At 31.0% G+C, this 18421-nt stretch overlaps 1 protein-coding gene across 1 annotated transcript in view; it reads left to right on the forward strand.

Annotated features, from left to right (window-relative positions):
• Positions 1-18421, forward strand: part of LOC127707310 (mannan-binding lectin serine protease 2-like) — a 132629-nt gene that overhangs the window by 48424 nt on the left and 65784 nt on the right. Inside the window, exons 5-7 of the mRNA XM_052211859.1 lie at positions 12034-12136; positions 13141-13326; positions 15821-16030. Coding sequence (XP_052067819.1) covers positions 12034-12136; positions 13141-13326; positions 15821-16030 — 499 coding nt within the window. The remainder of the gene's footprint in view (positions 1-12033; positions 12137-13140; positions 13327-15820; positions 16031-18421) is intronic.

Raw genomic sequence — 18421 nt, forward strand, 5'->3', positions numbered from 1 at the left:
ACCATGGATGTTTCAAACAAATTGACATTCACAATTATACCCTTTCTCGACTTCATTCTTTCTCCTTTTTTAAGACGGGAAATAAATGAAGATACTGTTGGTCCGGTCATTGAAGTGGTTTTATAGAGGCGAAAAAAGTATTAATATCTTGCCTTACACTCCCATTTTATTGAACGAAAACTAGATTATCTCATGAGTCTAACATATTAAAATTTTGAATATCTGCCACTATTCGGATATTTTTTTAAGGTATTACACTCTACTAGTTATATTTTATGGTTTACACATACATTTACTATCTGAAAAAATCAAAGAAAACATAGAAAAAAAATACACGAACAGACGAATTCTAACACTTAGTTTCAAATTTGTCGTTCACAGATTCATCGAACGCGACAGAGTACAGCGCTTCTCGTATGTTAATGAAACTATAGCAGGTGCCAATTGTAACGTCATTTGGTCTCTGTAAGAAAATTGTCAGATTTGCAATCATATCACATCCTTTTATTCTAAAATGTATCACAATATCAGTTTTGAAATGCGACTAAGTGAAAACGCAGAAGTACGAGAAGAGCCATATTTGGCCCTTGTAATTACTCAAGTGCAGAAAGGTCACTTGTGATATCATAAACATGTTTAAAAGGGACATATTGGACCTAAAATGAATATTATCTACATAATTGTTGGACAAAATAGATATAAGCAACATCCTCAACCAAATATATTTTACACAAATTAACATCGGTGTAAAATACATCGTATAACAAAATAATTTTCGGTAATGCTGTTGCTCATGTAAAAATATCAATGACTATATATCTCAAAATGAGGTTATTTTGGCCGTAAATGCGGTTTATACTTATTTCGAGAAGTTTTACGCCCTAATGCATTTATGCAATTCAGATTTCAAAAATATAGATACTAATGTCTGACAGACTTATGTCTTATGATCATCTGAAGGATGTTATTTTGTAGGTTTATAATAGTTTCTTATTTTCGAATTCAAAGGGCCAAACAAAATGGCCTTTTCATACCTTCCCTTTCCGTTTTTATCATAATCAGCAAAGAACTGTATCTAGCAACTATAAAAACGAATTGAACGGAAATATGTTGCATGTTTCAAATTGTCTTCTATGAACAAAATAAGAAAGTGTCATTAAAATATATATATATATATTATCTCATCTAATCTTGTATAGACCAAAAGTGTAGACAAATTTTCAAAAAAAGAATTGTCACAAATAATTTTTACAAGCTGATTATTATAATTATGTGTGTAATCACAAAGCAAAGCAAATGTAAACACAGAAGCTCTAGCATAATTTGAAATATTTACTGTGCTAACCAGCAGTACCACGCTTCTTGTAAATATTCATCATCAAATTTAAATTTAATAAGGTTGCATATCCTTTTAAACATACAATGACAAAGTTACTATTTTTCTCACCCAGAATGATCGTGTAGAAATATCGAAAACTGTAATATCAATGTAATTTGTCAGAGAAGATAGTTAATTAGTTAAAACGTTTTGTTTCGTTATAGGAAAATCTCGAAGGAGATAGTTAACGGTGTTTGGAAGTCAGTATTCATATTAAGAAGTCCTAAACAATTATGCAACATATTAGTTGTGCAACTATGGTATAAAAGAATGTGTCTCTGTCTGAAAGGCAGCGTAATAAATCTTTAAAGAATTGAATACCAATTGTTCAGAAAACAATTGATGGTATATCAACTTCACCTGTTGATAATAAAATATTTTAAAAAAGAGTATTTATAATGGAACACTATTTCGAAGCCTGATGATCTCAAATTAAAAGACCATAGGCTTACGTTTTATGAACTACAACAACATGTCGCATAGAAAATAGTCAGGGGTGGATTAGAACTGTAAGATGTTACCTGGTCGCTTTGGTCAAAATAATGTTACGAACAATTCAAAACAAGAATGTTATCGATTTCTTTTTTGTTTATACGGATAAGTTGTGCATAAAAGAAAGAAAAAATAGAGGAGATAACTCTTACTAAGAAAAATGATCAGTTAAACAGGCTGAGTTTCAAATGTGCAATGAATGTTTGATATCATTTATCCCCAAAATAATTGAAAACATCACTTTAGAAATTTCATGCGTCCGAAGCGCTTTTCTGGGGTTACCTTAATTAAGCTAAATATTTGAGAGCCAGTGATGTAATAGAACCGAAAAAGTTAAAGAGCTATATGTATTATTGAGATATTGCAAAACACATATACAGCTCAAGAACAAAATGGCAACCAAAAATTATCAAAACAATTTCTACGGGTCTTTCCCAAGAGATTTAGAAAGACTTAAAAGAGAGGCGAAAGATACCAAAGGGACATTCAAACTCATAAGTCAAAAATAAATATACAAACTCCAACAGATCAGTTAATATTTAGAACAAGATCATAACACCGTGTTCATTCTGTTTCGTTTTTTTTACCCACTTCTTAAGCAGAATTTCAAACATCTTTAATTTAAACGGGGGGATTTATTTCAATATAACAGTAAAACACAGATATTGTGAACCTTTAATAAACTAATCAACAAATTTTGAAGTGTTCTTATTATACCAAAGCCTTGTGAAATGATCATTTCATGTTATTTACACCCACACATCAATTAAAAACGAGCAATTTCATCTAGTTTCATAAAGCAGTAATCGGTAGCTAAAACTACCATGTGGTTTCCATTTTGTAATAAGAATGTTTTCAGTTAATACACAATTTACATAATGGCTGATAATTGATAAACAGAAATATATGTCATTTCATTGTAATGTTTTCAAATCTGCATTAAAAAATAATTGATGATGTAACGTAAATATAAAAACTAATTATAAAAAGCTCTCCATAACAGCGACATCTATTTGTAAACTTGAGATACAATTTGCACAAATTCAAGATAAAGTCGAATATCACTGAGGAGACATTTATTGTCGAAATGCGCATCTGGTGCAGAAAATTTGGTACCGTAAATGTTATTGTAACGGTGATAATTTTTCCTCAATGCCCATTATAGTTACCGTATTCGAATAATCCTTGTTACAATATCAGAAACAATCGTTTTTCAAAGGAACAAATGGTATCAGAAAATGTAAGACGATAGAAAGCGGGCATTAAAAAATCACAAAGACAACACTATGTCTATAGAAAAAGGAGAGTTTTTTTAAATAATAAATGATGACATTTTGAATGAATAGTCTTATCTGGGCTTGTATAAACAGCAAAACACATTGGTGCCATTTTTTTAAATCTAACTCAAAATTATCAATATATCAAATTCATGATTTTTTGCCCGACGCCTATATTAGTAAGCATACTCGACGACTCCTTATTACAATATCGGGATTATATAGACGTACAATTGTAGTAACAATCGTTTTTCAAAGGAACAAATACTATCAGAAAATGTAAGACACATTTTAATGGGAAAGACATCACAATGGTCAATAGAAAAAGGAGAGTTTTTTTAATAACAATTGATGACATTTTAAATGAGCAGTTCTGCCTGGGCATGTATAAACAGCAAAACACATTAGTGCCATATTTTAAATCTTATTTTAAATTATTAATATATCAAATTCATGATTGTATTTTGAAGTTGTAAGAACATTATGTCACATTAAACATTAATTAAAAATATAAACGATTACATATGGCTGTTAACTATTTGACATCACTTTAAAACATCAGTACGAATTATTGCTAGGTATTATTGGTTTGTTTTTTAAACTAAACAATTCATTTTCATTTCATACATTCTTTAAATAAATGCTACAAAAAATATATACATACTAATATTCTATATTTAAAATATCTTTCTAAAAGAGAGACGAAAGATACCCTAGTATTATTCAAACTCATTAGTCAAAGACAACTGTGAACGCTTGGCAAAAAGCAAAGAACGACGTAAAGACGAACAACAATCTACAAAACACAACATAGAAAACTACAGACTGATCAACTTTCTTCAATGGTGGTTTTTGATTTGGTATCTTCTTTAAACCCTTTTATTCAAAATGTTACCAAGTCTCTTTTATATTGAAAGTTTCTATATTTTCTTCAAAATTCCAATATTGCTACTGGAGTAAACGAAATATGCGGAATATAGCTAAACATGTTTCATTATGTCATAATATAAATAACTAACTTAAGAAATCACCTACACTTACAAATGAAACTTAATTCAAAGGGGATGGACTTAACATCTTGTCTTAATTTTCACAATTACTTTAGTTATTATCAAAGATAAAGTTACTAGTAATTAAACTTTCGATCCATTGTCTGATGTACTTTCAGAGTAAATATGTGATTTCGTTTTCTCAAGTATTAACATTTACGAATCCAATCTTACTGTAACATATCGTCAGTTTGACAATTAAAGTCCTTTAAAAAGTATTTTTCAAGTCAACTAGATTCGTATAATTACATATTAAATAAGAATATTTGATTGCAAGTTAACTATCAAAGATGTAGGGACAAAAAAGTGTTACTATTTACAGGTAACAGTACGTTCCTTGGTTATGTTTCAATTAAGTCAACATTAGTTTACCGATGTTCAAATATCATAAATCGATAAAGAAACAAAACCTGAGGGGATCGCATGAAATCCAAAAGGAGTGAGACCATGTGTGGCAAGCATGACCCGCCATTATCAGTCAGAATGTCAAGACCGATGAAATAGATTTATATATATAATATGTCAGTGGTTTTGACTTCACAAAATTGTTTAATATGAATAAAACGAGATGTGGGTATTTAGTTTTATCAACATATTACCTCAATTAGATAGCAACAATGAAAACACAATCAAACAGGAATAGAAAGGCGATGGATACCAAAGTGATATTCAAACTCATTAGTCGAAGACAAACTTACAATGCTAAAAAAACCCAGAAAAACGACTAAAAGACAAATAACAGTCTAAAAACACATAACGCAGGACGAAACCCACCAAAACCGGGAGTGATATCAGGTGCTAGACTTCTAAAAAGAAATAGGCGGAAGATACCAATGCGTCTTTAAAAACTCGAAGAAAATCTGACAACTCCATAGAAAAAAGAAAAATGATGAATACACGAACAAGTCCACAAAATACGATATTGAAAACTAAAGATTAAGCAACACGAACCCAACCAAAATCCAAGAATGAACTCAGGTGCTCCGGATGGATGCTTTACCCGTTCTAAAGAGAAAAATAAGGTCCCTACAAATAGACATGAGTCTATACTATACGTCAAGGTTCTAACTTTTATGAACGAGTTTGTGATAACTTTAATGAAACTGGTAAGATTTTATCAAAAGCGGATTTAAGGTTTTTAATCTGATTTTTAACATTTTTCAGTGTCAAACTATTACAAAACTGTTATCAAACCCTAAATTAATTCGTGTTTTAATCAGTATTAATATGTACATGCACTTGTATTTCACAGATAGTGTAAGTGACCTTTTTCGACATTGAATAATTGCTATTATGCGATCGAAATAAATTTTTTCCGAGGTTGGTTGTATTAAATAATTACACATTAATAGGATTGTACCATTTATAGAAAAAAGCCAAACTACCGGTTATATCGTGGGGTTTTATTGAGACTGGTGAAGATTCAATCAAAAACCGATTGAATGTTTTTAATCTGATTTTGAAAATTTTTCTGTGTAAAACTATTACAAAATTGATATCAAACCCTTTTTTGATTCCTTCTTTTATCAGTAAAATTAATAGGTACATGCATGCACTTGTATTTCACAGACAGTGTTAGTGACCTTTTTCGACATTAATTAATTGCTATTATGCAACCGAAATTATTTTCGTCGGAGATTGATTATATTAACTAATCACACATTAATAGGATTGAACCATTTATAGAAAAAGAAAATATACCGGTTACATCATAGAGTTTTAGCGCCTATCTATTAGTATAATCACCCGTATAATTCGTTTTTCGCGATACAAATAATTACAATGTCTGCCTGACTGCGATCAATACTGTATTAGTAAGTAAAATAGGTAAAGTCCTTTTTTGATATAAAAAAAAAAATGCACAACAAAATTAATCTTACGTACGTACCAAACATTTTAATGAATGATTAATAGTATTCGAAAAATGTTTTTGCGTGAACTTTTTTTCAAAAGTTGAATGACTACTCGGTTTCATTTTTCGAATTGATTTACCACAAATGTATAAAATGTACATGTAAAGATATCATTTTCAGCAGGCTATTTAAACTTAGCTAATTGGACTTATTTTGTATTTTTTTTAAAGTGACACAATTGAATGCATGATTTAATTATACTGAAATGATTCCGTTTTGGAAATTGTAACCCCGTGGAAACGTTCAAACTTGACAACGACTCATATGTAGAACACATATTTAAACTAAACAATATGATGATTTTAATAACACAAATGTATAAGATGTAAAGACATCTTTTTCGGCATGAATTTAAACTAAGCAAATGTGATTTTTTCATAGTGACAATGAATAATTTGGTGATAATGAAATAATTCCTTTGCCTTTTGGAAATTGTAAACCCCTAAGTAATATTTTACTCTTTACATGTAATCGTTATGTAGAAATATATTTTCAAACTAAGAAATATTTTGTTTTGAATTCTATACTGTATATGAATGAATTGACGAGCCAAACGTTTAATGTGTTAGCGAACAAGGTGGCAGTCGGAACACATGTTCTGCAAGCGTATTATTCTGGTTCTGAACCGACTCGTCTTTAGTTTGCTTATGCTGTCCTTTTAATCTAACTTTGTTTTTTTATCCAGTCATATTAACAAACTTTCAATATCTCCACTGGAAACCCCGTTACCAACATCCTTTTATAAATATAAAAAAGTCATAATGATATTTGATTTGAATGCAAATTTTGTATGGATCTATTGTCCTTACTCAAAGGCTACTATTTAAAGATTGAAGACGATGATTGCTATCTACCTAGATTTCCTTACACTTTTTAGAAGTTTATCAATATACATGTATTACCATTATCCAGTATTACATTACCAAAGACAATGCCTATTAAGTTGGTCGTAAATTTAATTTGTATAAACAAAATGCTTATTTTAGCGATGTCAATGTTTTTAGTGTTTTATTTTTGGTTTTTTCCCAATCTGGATTTCCAAAATGAAATTAAAGTGGCTCAAAAACACGTAAAACGGTCGAATTAATTTCTGACTCAATTAAAAGGTATACCAAAAACGAGCCCTAAGGTAAATTCAAAAAGGGGCAGCCCCTAAAAACAGACAATCAAACGTAAGACTTAGACGTATCAATCAATGGAACAAATGGAAAACAACTGTCATATTCCTGACTTTGTACAGGCAATATCAGAAGAAAATGGTGGGTTAAACCTAAAAGATGAATGTTGTGAAATTTAGACAGCAAGCAAATTTTCTTTTTTTATTTTTTCCTAAAAAAGATCTTTCGCCCCCATAAAATCTAAATCTTGAAACACATGCTGGAAATATAGTGTAACTCAGCAATGTTTTTATAAACTTGTCCGAATTATCTTTGATTTTCACTATTTTTTAGTCTACTATGAGATAGCACCCCAACAAAAACCAAAAAGTCTGTAATACATGCAGATAATAATTACAAAATAGTACTAAACTTTTCAACCTTTGCATCATTCATTTTGACTCATCCAAGATGAATATCGATTTCTAAAAAGAATCGGTTTTCAGTCAAGTGCCGAAAGGTTAAATTACTTCAAACCTCATCGATGTTAATATTTTTACTGGCAACGACACCAGAGTAACAAACATTTAAAAAAAGAGAGGCGAAAGATACAAAAGGGACATTCAAACTCATAAGTCGAAAATAAACTGACAACGCCATGGCTAAAAAAGAAAAAGGCCAACAGACAAACAATAGTACACAAAACACAACATAGAAAACTAAAGACTGAGCAACACGAACCCCACCAAAAACTGGGGGTGATCTCAGGTGGTCCAAAAGGATAAGCAGATCCTGCTCAACATGTGGCACCCGTCGTGTTGCTCATGTTAGTACAAACCCGGTAATAAGTCTAATTACGTAGGTCACATTCGGGGAAAGGGGACGGGATTGTAGTTACGACATTTGGAACGGATATTCCATAACAGTCAACCAACTCGTAATGGCGTCCATAACATTTACGTAGGGATGATTTCAACTTCACCACTTGGAATTCTTTGTTTAATAGCTTCCTTGTGAGCAGCAACCCTCTATCAAGGAAGTCATGATAGGAAATACAAGCCCTGGAATATCGTATCAACTGGGAGCTATATACTCCGTATGTAGGCGCTGCTGGAATGTTGCTACATAGAAATGGAAAGTTCACAATTGGGAAGCTGAAATCATCTCTTTTGTCGTAGAGTTTTGTTTTCAACCGACCCTCATTGTCAATTGAAATATCATTATTCATATTGAATATTGGTTCAATCTTTTAGGCTGTTTGCAATATTCTCGCAACAAATAGTAGAAAAAAAGCATGTAAAAAAGCATACATACACAATATTGGTTTTAAATAAAGAACGGTAAAAAAAAAATATATATGGTTTCTTATTTCAAAGTGGACCTGTGGAAAACAAATACCAGCCAGGCGGTCATTTTTGAAACTGTAGAACAAGTATGATTTTGTCAGAAAATTTCATTAGGTTCATTTATAAATAATTGGTTGAATCATCATCATAATTGACCCATCTTCCAATATTTCAAAAACTAGAATATGAAGACTTGTCAAATGATTGTTTCAATGTCAGGTTTCATTGAATACTTTTAACTTTGTAATATAATTTATTATCAAACTTGGTGGAAATTGGGTACTTATATATTCCCTCGACCATATTTCATATATCGGACGTGAGAAATACCGAACATTCCACAACCCGAACATTTCACAACCGGAACCCGTCGTCAATTCGGAAAATGAATTGCACTAAAATGTAACCCTTAACTAATGAGAATGAGCATCCTTAACATGTATTCCACGAATGCTGGAACACTTAGACCAACAAACTATTTAAATAAACTTGAATATCATACTAATATCGTGGTTAATTGGTTTGAATGCTGAAGTAGTCACTTGGTTAACGCCTAACTCCTACGATAAACATACGGTTGAAGATAATACAAATGTAGGTATCTGTACTCAGAAATCGATTAAGTAGAAAATCATTGTATAAAAACCAAAAACTGACGTATTTGCATGAACCCCTAAACAAGCAAGACCTGGTATATCGAGATCAAGATATGAAGCATACTTTCATTTTTCTGTATCTTTAATCTCAAATGCTGGGGTGAAATACATGCACTCACTGAAACGTGGATTATTTAGTGACCAGATATCAATAATACTTGTAAAAATAATATTTAAATAAAACTTTTCCAGATTTTTTTTCTTAAATTCTTTGAAAAGGTTTGAATGAATTTTAGTTCATATGAGAACAAAAGCATTTCAGCCAGTAGGAGAGCACAACAAGTACCCATTGGAATACCAACTGATTGTTGCTATATCAATCCACCAAACTCAACAAATATGTTAACGATCAGAAAGTCCCGCATTTTATAATATCATCTTCGGTGTATTTGTTTTCGGAATTAGTGTTGTTCTTCATAAAGTAAGATTTTTATGACTTAAAGCAATACATTTTTATCCATGATTTCCAATTTTTGCTGAAAGAGCTTTGCTTAATGTGACGATGTATTCGATCTTTCGATTGATCATGGAGATTGGTAGTATAATGCAAAAGTGTTGACATGAAGCAAAGGATTTACTTTGTAATTTAAATCACAGTTCAATGTATAAAAACTTATCTAAAATAATATAAACTTTTTTTCGATTATCTAATTATTTTGTGTCGATTCGCTGTATATGTACTTTCAATGTGTTTCTTTCATTAAACTTGTCTGTTAATGTAAAATTAACGAGGGTGGTGGCATGGTTAGCAGTTGCACATTTTTATCTAGTTTATTAATGCTTGTTTATCACTACCCGTATACGTTTTGGTCAAGCTCTTTATATAGAACAATAAAAAGATGTGTTTAAATTGCCAATGAAACAAATATCCACCAAATTCGACCGGATGTGCAGTTCATATAGAAAACATGGAACTTGCAGACCCAAACTTGGACAGTAGCACGCGTTTATTTCGTTAAGCAATGCCTATTTTGTAATAACTCGCCGGCCAGGTAACACCAATAAAAACGAGATAAACTCAGTTCAAACTTCATTCAGGCAATCACGTTAACTGTTTTTTAAAATGTTGTCAAAAAGTTGGTAAAAACTTACAAAACCCAATGATCAAAAGACCAAGACCGTCTCCGAAGTCATTTTTTCTACAGTAAACTTTTGGAGAGAAAAAAAATATTTTGAGGGGAAAAAAATAAATATAAATTAACCATATAGTCTGTGTCTCATTGCAATAAGTAAAGAAAATATAGTTCATTAACGAAATTTAAACTGTAAAAAAATACGAAAACGAATACATATATAGAATTCCTGAAAACAAAAAGCTCAAGCGAAATGATATGTATAAAAATCGTAAAGAACCTTGACTATCATTACTGGATAGAGGGTGATTAAAACGCGAGATAGTCCAGCACTTTCTTAAATACCAAGTATACATGCGAATAATCATATGATTATGCAGATGAAAACGTTAGTAACGTACTTTTTCTCTACGCTGCGAAACGCGAAAAGTTATAAATAGTGGCTGTTTTGTCGGTAAGCACGAACAAGAAACGTTTTACATGTACCTGAAGTGTATTTCTTATCTTAGAAATGGACTTATATAAACCCTTTTATCAATTTCTAAATTATTTTTAAATGTAATTTGCGAATATCTATAACCTTGTTCATGTCTCTGATTGTTATCAAGGTTATTTGTCACAGTTTTTGGATATATCAAATTAATGTCTGCTTTATTAAATTGAAGAAGTGAAACAAACTCTAATATGCACTGGAAGGCTTCGAGAATCTTCATTTAATTCAGTGAATTAAAATACTATAGCATACAAAACACGCAAGATTAGGATGTCGTTTGATCTTCAAAGCAATTATGTACTTAGCTTCAGCAATTTTGAATTTTGAAGCAAATTTAAAACCAAACGTTCTCCTGGACAAATTAGGTTTTATAAATCCTATCGATTACATAAAGAGCAAGAGAGGAAGCTTATTACAATTTGAGTGGGCTAACACTGAAACATTAAATAATAATTTTTTCACCTAATTGCATAGTTAATCAAAAGTATAATTACTGAAGCAGAGGGGACAAAAACAGCAAGATCCAAAAATAAGCGTACAAATCATTACAAAATCAACACATTAAAAATTCCAAATAGGCAATATGCTTTATAGAAATGTGCACTCAAGTGCGAAAAACATATTATAATGTTCTTTGATATAAAAATGAACAAACAAAGAAAATGAAAGGATCATACGGACCTTGGTATATATATATATTTGTTTTTCATTTGAGCAATTGCGGACATATGTTTTTCTTAATTCTCCAATTTAACACTTTTCCAAAAGCTGCTGATAAGACATCTGTTGTGAATTTAAATTAAGCATTTAGTCCGACTGAGTTTTTTTTAACTTTTGAAGTCAGATTATCTCTATGGTTTCTTCTTATCTTTTTTGTAAATCAATATATGTCAATGAAATTTTCCCCGCAAAATGGTATCTTATAAATTTTATTTCATAATTTTTGCGATTTTCAAGGGAAAAAAAATATCGAGCTATTAGGGTCATTTGTAGAAGTTCTATCCAGTTCCATCTCGAACCTAACAGTATTTACAGATAGTTTATAAAAGTGAGGCGAAAGATACCAAAGGGAAATTCAAATCATAAGTCGAAAATAAACTGACAACGCCATGGAAAAATAAGAAAAAGACCGAAATACAAATAACAGTATACAAAACACAACATAAAAACTTAAGACTGAGCAACACGAAAATTGAACGATTATTTTGCTGTTTTCTACAGTCTGCTGATTTATTTTATCATTTGTTATATTTTATTAGGCTCCTGAGCACCAACGTGTAAAGCTGAACATTTTAAAGATGTCAATTTCCGATGATAGTTGCATGTTTGATCGACTTGAAGTATTCGACAGAACTACCAGTCGTACGTATTAACCAATAAAAAAAGCAATCTACAGGATATCAATTGCAGAAATAGCCGAATATATGAATGGAGAAGTTGAAAATAAAAACAAATAATACGAATATTTAAAACAATGAAAGCACTTGATACTTTTTTTAGAACCTATAATATGAAAGCATTCTTCTACGCAGAATAGTTCCTATGTATATATTTATCATAACTGTTCTAGACAAAAATCTGTTATAGATTTGACTTCAAATAAATAGATAGATAGGTGAAAGAATTTGATTGTGCCGAGTAAAACATGTTTTAAATTTTATGTCATACTTTTGAGAGGCTTAGCTAGCTATAAAACCAAGTTTCATCCACTATTTTCTACATAAGGAAATGCCTGTATCAAGTCAGGAATATGACAGTTGTGTTCCATTCGTTTGATGTGTTTGCGCTTTTGATTTTGCCGTTTGTTAAGGGACTTTTCGTTTTGAATTTTCCTTGGAGTTCGGTATTTTTGTTATTTTACTTTTAAATAATTAAAACGCGATTTAACATCAACACCAAATTATTTAAAGAACAGAAACACTAATGTAAACAATGACGGATAAGGACACGGTTCTTGACTTGGGACACATTTTAATTGTGAAAGGGTTAAAAACTGTTTTCTATTCTATTGTAACCTATATATCCCCTTTTTCTGGACCAATTAAAAAAAACAAAGGTATTTGAAAGAATTTACAAGATAAATCAGTCTGGAAACTTAAGTATATAAGATTGGTATTTCAAAGAAACGAAAACCAAGATAAAAAGATTAGGAAGTGTATAATGAACAAAAATTTAAGTTTAAGTATAATTATTCTTATCAATGTTTACTAAATATTTTGGGAAAATTCTTCCAAGTACAATGCTTGTAGTTATATCTAACACGTTCAAAGTACTTATAACCTATTTACAATGTATTAATATAGAAATCATGGATGTTGTCTGAATTATTTGATTCATAAATACTAATTATATATTTTTTAACAAAGATTCCAAAAGACTTGGGACATTCTGTGGTACCGCATCACATGCTATTATATCGAGTGGTAATAGTATGTTGGTAGTATTTATTTCGGACTACATGTTAGAAAACAGAGGATTTCTTGCTGAAATAAATTTCAAAACAGAAGTCCAGGAGCACAACGAACAGGTTTTGGAAAAAAAATTGAATCAAAGTAAGTAGTCCTTCAGCTTCAAGTAAGACCAGAAGTGAAACCGAAGCGGTATGTCAATGTGAAACTTAAAACTCATTATATACCGGTTTATGTAACTTAATATTCCCTTTCAACATGATACATATTTTTCCTTGAACCTTTCATCGATAATGTATATTTCTTAAGGCTTTGACGATATGGTCTATATTTAGTATTGCATATCCTGGTATTGCTTATCGACTACATCTTTAAACGTCCTGAATTTATTAAAAATATTTATAATTTACTCTTTTGTTGTCTGGAATTTTTTTTATTAATGGTTAAAGTTAATTACCCTTCAAATATTTGACCTATTTTAGCAGTTAAAATTAGGAATTACATCACTTTAGAAAAACCCATGTATGAAAGAGAGAGTGTGTAGGAAACGGTGGTATTTATTCTTCCATAGGCGATAATACTAACATTTTCTTAATTTACAACTTTTTATAATAAAGACCTGAACAATACAATTTCGTGTGATATTATTACTTTATTATTCTGTTTTTGGAAATTGAATTCAAATCTTATCATAACCATCTTCGAACAGAGCTTGTTAGTGGTATCATTTCCCATCGTCATTTTACATCAAATTTACGAAAATTTGGAAGCCTTTTCGAATAATTCTCAAAAGATTTTTTCAATGTGTTTCAAAATTTATATTGTAAATATACATACTGCAGTTATTTATAAATAAATTAAAATATATATTATACCCTTACATCGAATAACAGTGCTCCTAAGTTGACTTTCTTCACCTGCCTTTGGTACACGAAAGGCCAACCTAAAGCTGGGAAAATGCAATACTACTTTTTCCTTGTAATGTTTATAATGTGTTATTATTACAGTGTAAAACAAACTCCGAAAAAAAGTTTTAATCCTGATTATCCAATTATTTTCGTGTTTTGCCAAGGGCCAACATTTTGGAATAATGTTTATATGTTTTATAATTCAGGACATCATGATGATCGTATTGGTTATGAAAGTATTTAGTGAACACAATTATCAAAAAATGAACTGCCCCAAAACACTACCAGAAGTGCTGGTAATCACAGTAATCCTACAAATAGCCCAAGAACTATATTGTATCAAGTGAATAATTAATTAAACTCATCATAGATTCCAAGACTGAAATTTTGTACGCCAAACGCGGGTTTCGTCTAAAAAAGACTTATCAGTGACTCTTGAATCAACAGGTTAACAAGGCCAAACAAAGTACAAAGTTGAAGAGCACTGAGGACCCAAAATTTTTAAAAGTTTTGCCAAATACAGCTAAGGTTATCTATTCCTGGGGTAAAAATTCCTTAGTATTTCGAAAATCAGAGTTTTTGTACACAGTTAATTTATAAGTATGCCCATTTCAATGATAATTCATGTCAACACAGAGGTGACTGCTGGGCTGGTGATTCCCTCGGGGAGAAAAACTCCATCAGCAGTGGCATCGACCGAGTGGTTGTAAATGACATGATATTACCTTTTTTTGGTGCCACTGTATTGTATACCTGAAGTCTTAATAATCTTCCCTGCCCGGCTTTGGCTATACTTTTTTTTTGTCCTTTTTGGCTTATAGCTCTTCATCTTTTGAATAAGCTTTGGATTTTCAAATATTTTGACCTTGAGCATCACTGAAGAGACATTGATTGCCGAAATGCGCATCTTGTGCAGAAAAGTTGGTACCGTTTATGTTATTAATACTGTTTGTATGAATTCATCAAATAGTTCCATAGATTACTTCTGTCATTTTTTCTCAAAAAGCTTTAAACGTTCTCTATTCTAGTCTGTTGTTAGTTTTGGACATATTTATATGATATGAAATAACGTCATCTAATTTCCATGACAGTTAAGGTATTAACCAAATTCATGTACATTAGCAAAAAGGGTTACATTGAGGTAACAATAGTTTATCGATGTTAAAACCTCATGAATAAAGAATTAAAACCGAGGTGCATATTACAAACTGTGAAACTGGATGCTTCTACAGGATAAGTGTCTCATGCTATGCGTGCACCATGTGCAATGCAAATCCACATTTAGTCAAAATGTCATAATAGGTAAAGTTATAGATTATATGTAGCGAAACGTTTTAATTGAACTATACTTGACATTCGAGGAAGCAGATTGTATGTTACAGCTCTTAAATGGGAAGTAGACAATTGGAAAGTTAAAATCACCATATGTTCAGTTTGAAGTCGTCCATATCTGTCAATATCGAAAAAAATATCAAGATATGAAGCAGACCTTCAAGTTTTGATAGTTTCCTTAATCCCAAGTTCACTGGGATATATGATATGCAAGAACTCACTGAAATATGGGTTATTGAGTGACAGGACATAATCAATACATATGACAATGAAATCAAAGATCTTTGCGAGATGCTTATTTTGTTTTGTCTTTGAGAAGGTTCTTTATGAATTCCATGGTATGAAAAATCACACTTTTGGAAGTCACTAAAAAATTGTTTTATATATGCGTGTTTTAGATTGTGGAATTAAAGTCGAAGGTTCTATGAGGGGAACTATAACAAGTCCAGGATACCCAGCTGTTTATGATAACAACGTGAACTGCTCTACAACAATCATAGCTCCTCTGCCAGACCATCAAATTATGATACAGTTTACGCACATGGAGATTGAAGAATCAGACAACTGCTCATTTGATAGAATTTCACTTTTCCTCGACTCTTTTTCGGGTATGATTTATTTCTGTAGTAAAACAGTAATATGTACCAAGTCAGGAATATGACAGTTGTTATCCATTCGTTTGATGTGTTTTAGCTATTGATTTTGCCATTTGATTAGGGACTTTCCTTTTTGAATTTTCCTCGGAGTTCAGTATTTTTGTGAGGTAGTTGATACATGTGAGATTGAAAGGATGTCAAAATCATATTTCATTTTTTTGTCGAAATCATAGCTAATTCCCCTTTAACTGCATATCTGGACAATTCAGGACAGTTATAATTTTGGAGACAAAATATGATGTTTCTAGACATATTGCTTTGCAGAAAACACAAACAATGATCCTGTCAAAACATAGACGCAATTGTCAAAAAACGCCCATACTCATAAAATTGAGAAAATTTGAAGGACTGTAGTTTAGCAGTAATACTTAAATTACATAATGGAGATCAAGAAATTATTTAAAAGTTTCATGCATGCAATTATCGCAAAAAAGGAAAGGGAAATAACATCGTGATTTGCACTTTGATTTGCATCGGGACAGTGTGATAGAAAAGGAATTATTTTTTTTTATTTGCAACATTGATCCATAAAGTCGTCTTAATGTATTAGCGATTTGTTCAAAATTATCAAAAGAAATGTGTGTAGTTGTTTGTTTTTTTTTTTAATGTTTTTTTTATGGATAAGTATTATGTTCCATGCCAGTTTTGATAAACAATATTGTTCATAGTATCAAGTTAGGGTAAACATAATTAGCAGTATTTCCGAAGACACCGACAACATAGTTTTTGAATTATGATTTATTCATCAAAGTTGGTTTATTCGTGTCGACATGCAATTCTTCAATCTTCATTTGGAAGATGACAGGATCAACGTCAAATATAGATATATTGTAAAATTCTTAACAATTTATCAAAATATAAATTGATGCAAACTTAGATGTGCAAGCACTCATACGAAAGAGCAATTGTCAATGTCGAAAGAGAGATGCATTTTAGCATATTTGTATGTTTAATAGCATTTCTTCTAGATTACAAATTTGAAGTTCAAGTGATATTAAATGAGAACAAACGCTACACAGACACATTTGTAAAGATGACATTAGTTTACACTTCCTTATGTTCAAAGGATAAAATATTTGATTGATGAGAAAGTTATAGCAAAACAAATCTCTTCTCCATTCCTACGATTTTCAAATTACATAACAACGACAAGAATTATAAAAAACCAAGTAAACCAAATAAATGAAATTGCACTGTGAAACTTTCATATTTTCATGTTTATACAGTCGATTACAAAGGCATTGAGATCTTTACAAAGTTGAACATTCAACTAAATGTAAATGTAGAAGTAAAATTAAACTTATCTTATCTTATATTGGTTTCTGGGTAAAGTATAATATTTCACTTCTTTTTTCCATAAATTTGTCGATACCACAAAGCGTCATATTTATGTAGACACTATATTGACACGTTTGTGTGCTTTCTATGTTTATACTAATATGGTCTGACAGTATGCGTTTGGTTAGACCACGTGCCTACATGTAAACCCATTTTGTTCGGGTCAAGCAAGACCTTTTAAAAACGCAGTCGTTACAATTGTCATTGGGTTATTATTAATTTGGTAATGTTGACCGAAGATACATATTGAATGCAGAAACTAACTGAAAACAGAACGAACCGTCATTGTATTTATGTTTTGATACCTAAAATAAGACATTTAAAAAGTAGTAAGCTTGCTTCCTGTAATATTTCACATTTTCATGATCTTTGGATCTCAATGTCAAAGTCAGATGTTATTAATTTAATTGAATAATTTGCTTTTTACTGTGTATTTCGATATTAATGGTAACTATTTTAACATTGTAAAGTATTTGATATCTATGAAAGGAGATGTGGGATATACGTCAATAAGACAGGAAATAACGACACAAAAAGGCCAAAAGACGTCAAGTGGTCAACATATTCATTTTAACAGTAGACAGTATATAAATAACATATAGCTGTGAGGGTGATAGAGCAGATTGTTACCCGGAGAAAACATTGTCAACTGAGGCGAAGCCAAGGTTGACAATGTCTTTTCGAGGGGAAACAATCTGCTCTATTGCCCTCTCAGATATGTGTTATTTAATTTATTATACTGAATGTACTGTTATTATTGTTTATTAAATTTCAAATTCAAAGTAATAAACTATGTCGTCTTGTACATAACAATCATCCGTATTTATTAAAGCGCACACTTGAGCAAGCGTCTCCGTGAAGGGTAATATTGTATTTGCCATGGGATAGAGTAAATTGTCTCCCTCGTATTAACCAATCAAAATCTGGCAGTATATATACAACATGTCGAGCTCCAAAAAGCCCAAGTCTGTTTTGAATTTAACAGAGACTATCAAAGATCAGACA

The sequence above is a fragment of the Mytilus californianus genome, unplaced genomic scaffold (genome assembly GCF_021869535.1).
Source record: "Mytilus californianus isolate M0D057914Y unplaced genomic scaffold, xbMytCali1.0.p SCAF_1, whole genome shotgun sequence".
NCBI classification, from domain to species: Eukaryota; Metazoa; Mollusca; class Bivalvia; order Mytilida; family Mytilidae; genus Mytilus; species Mytilus californianus.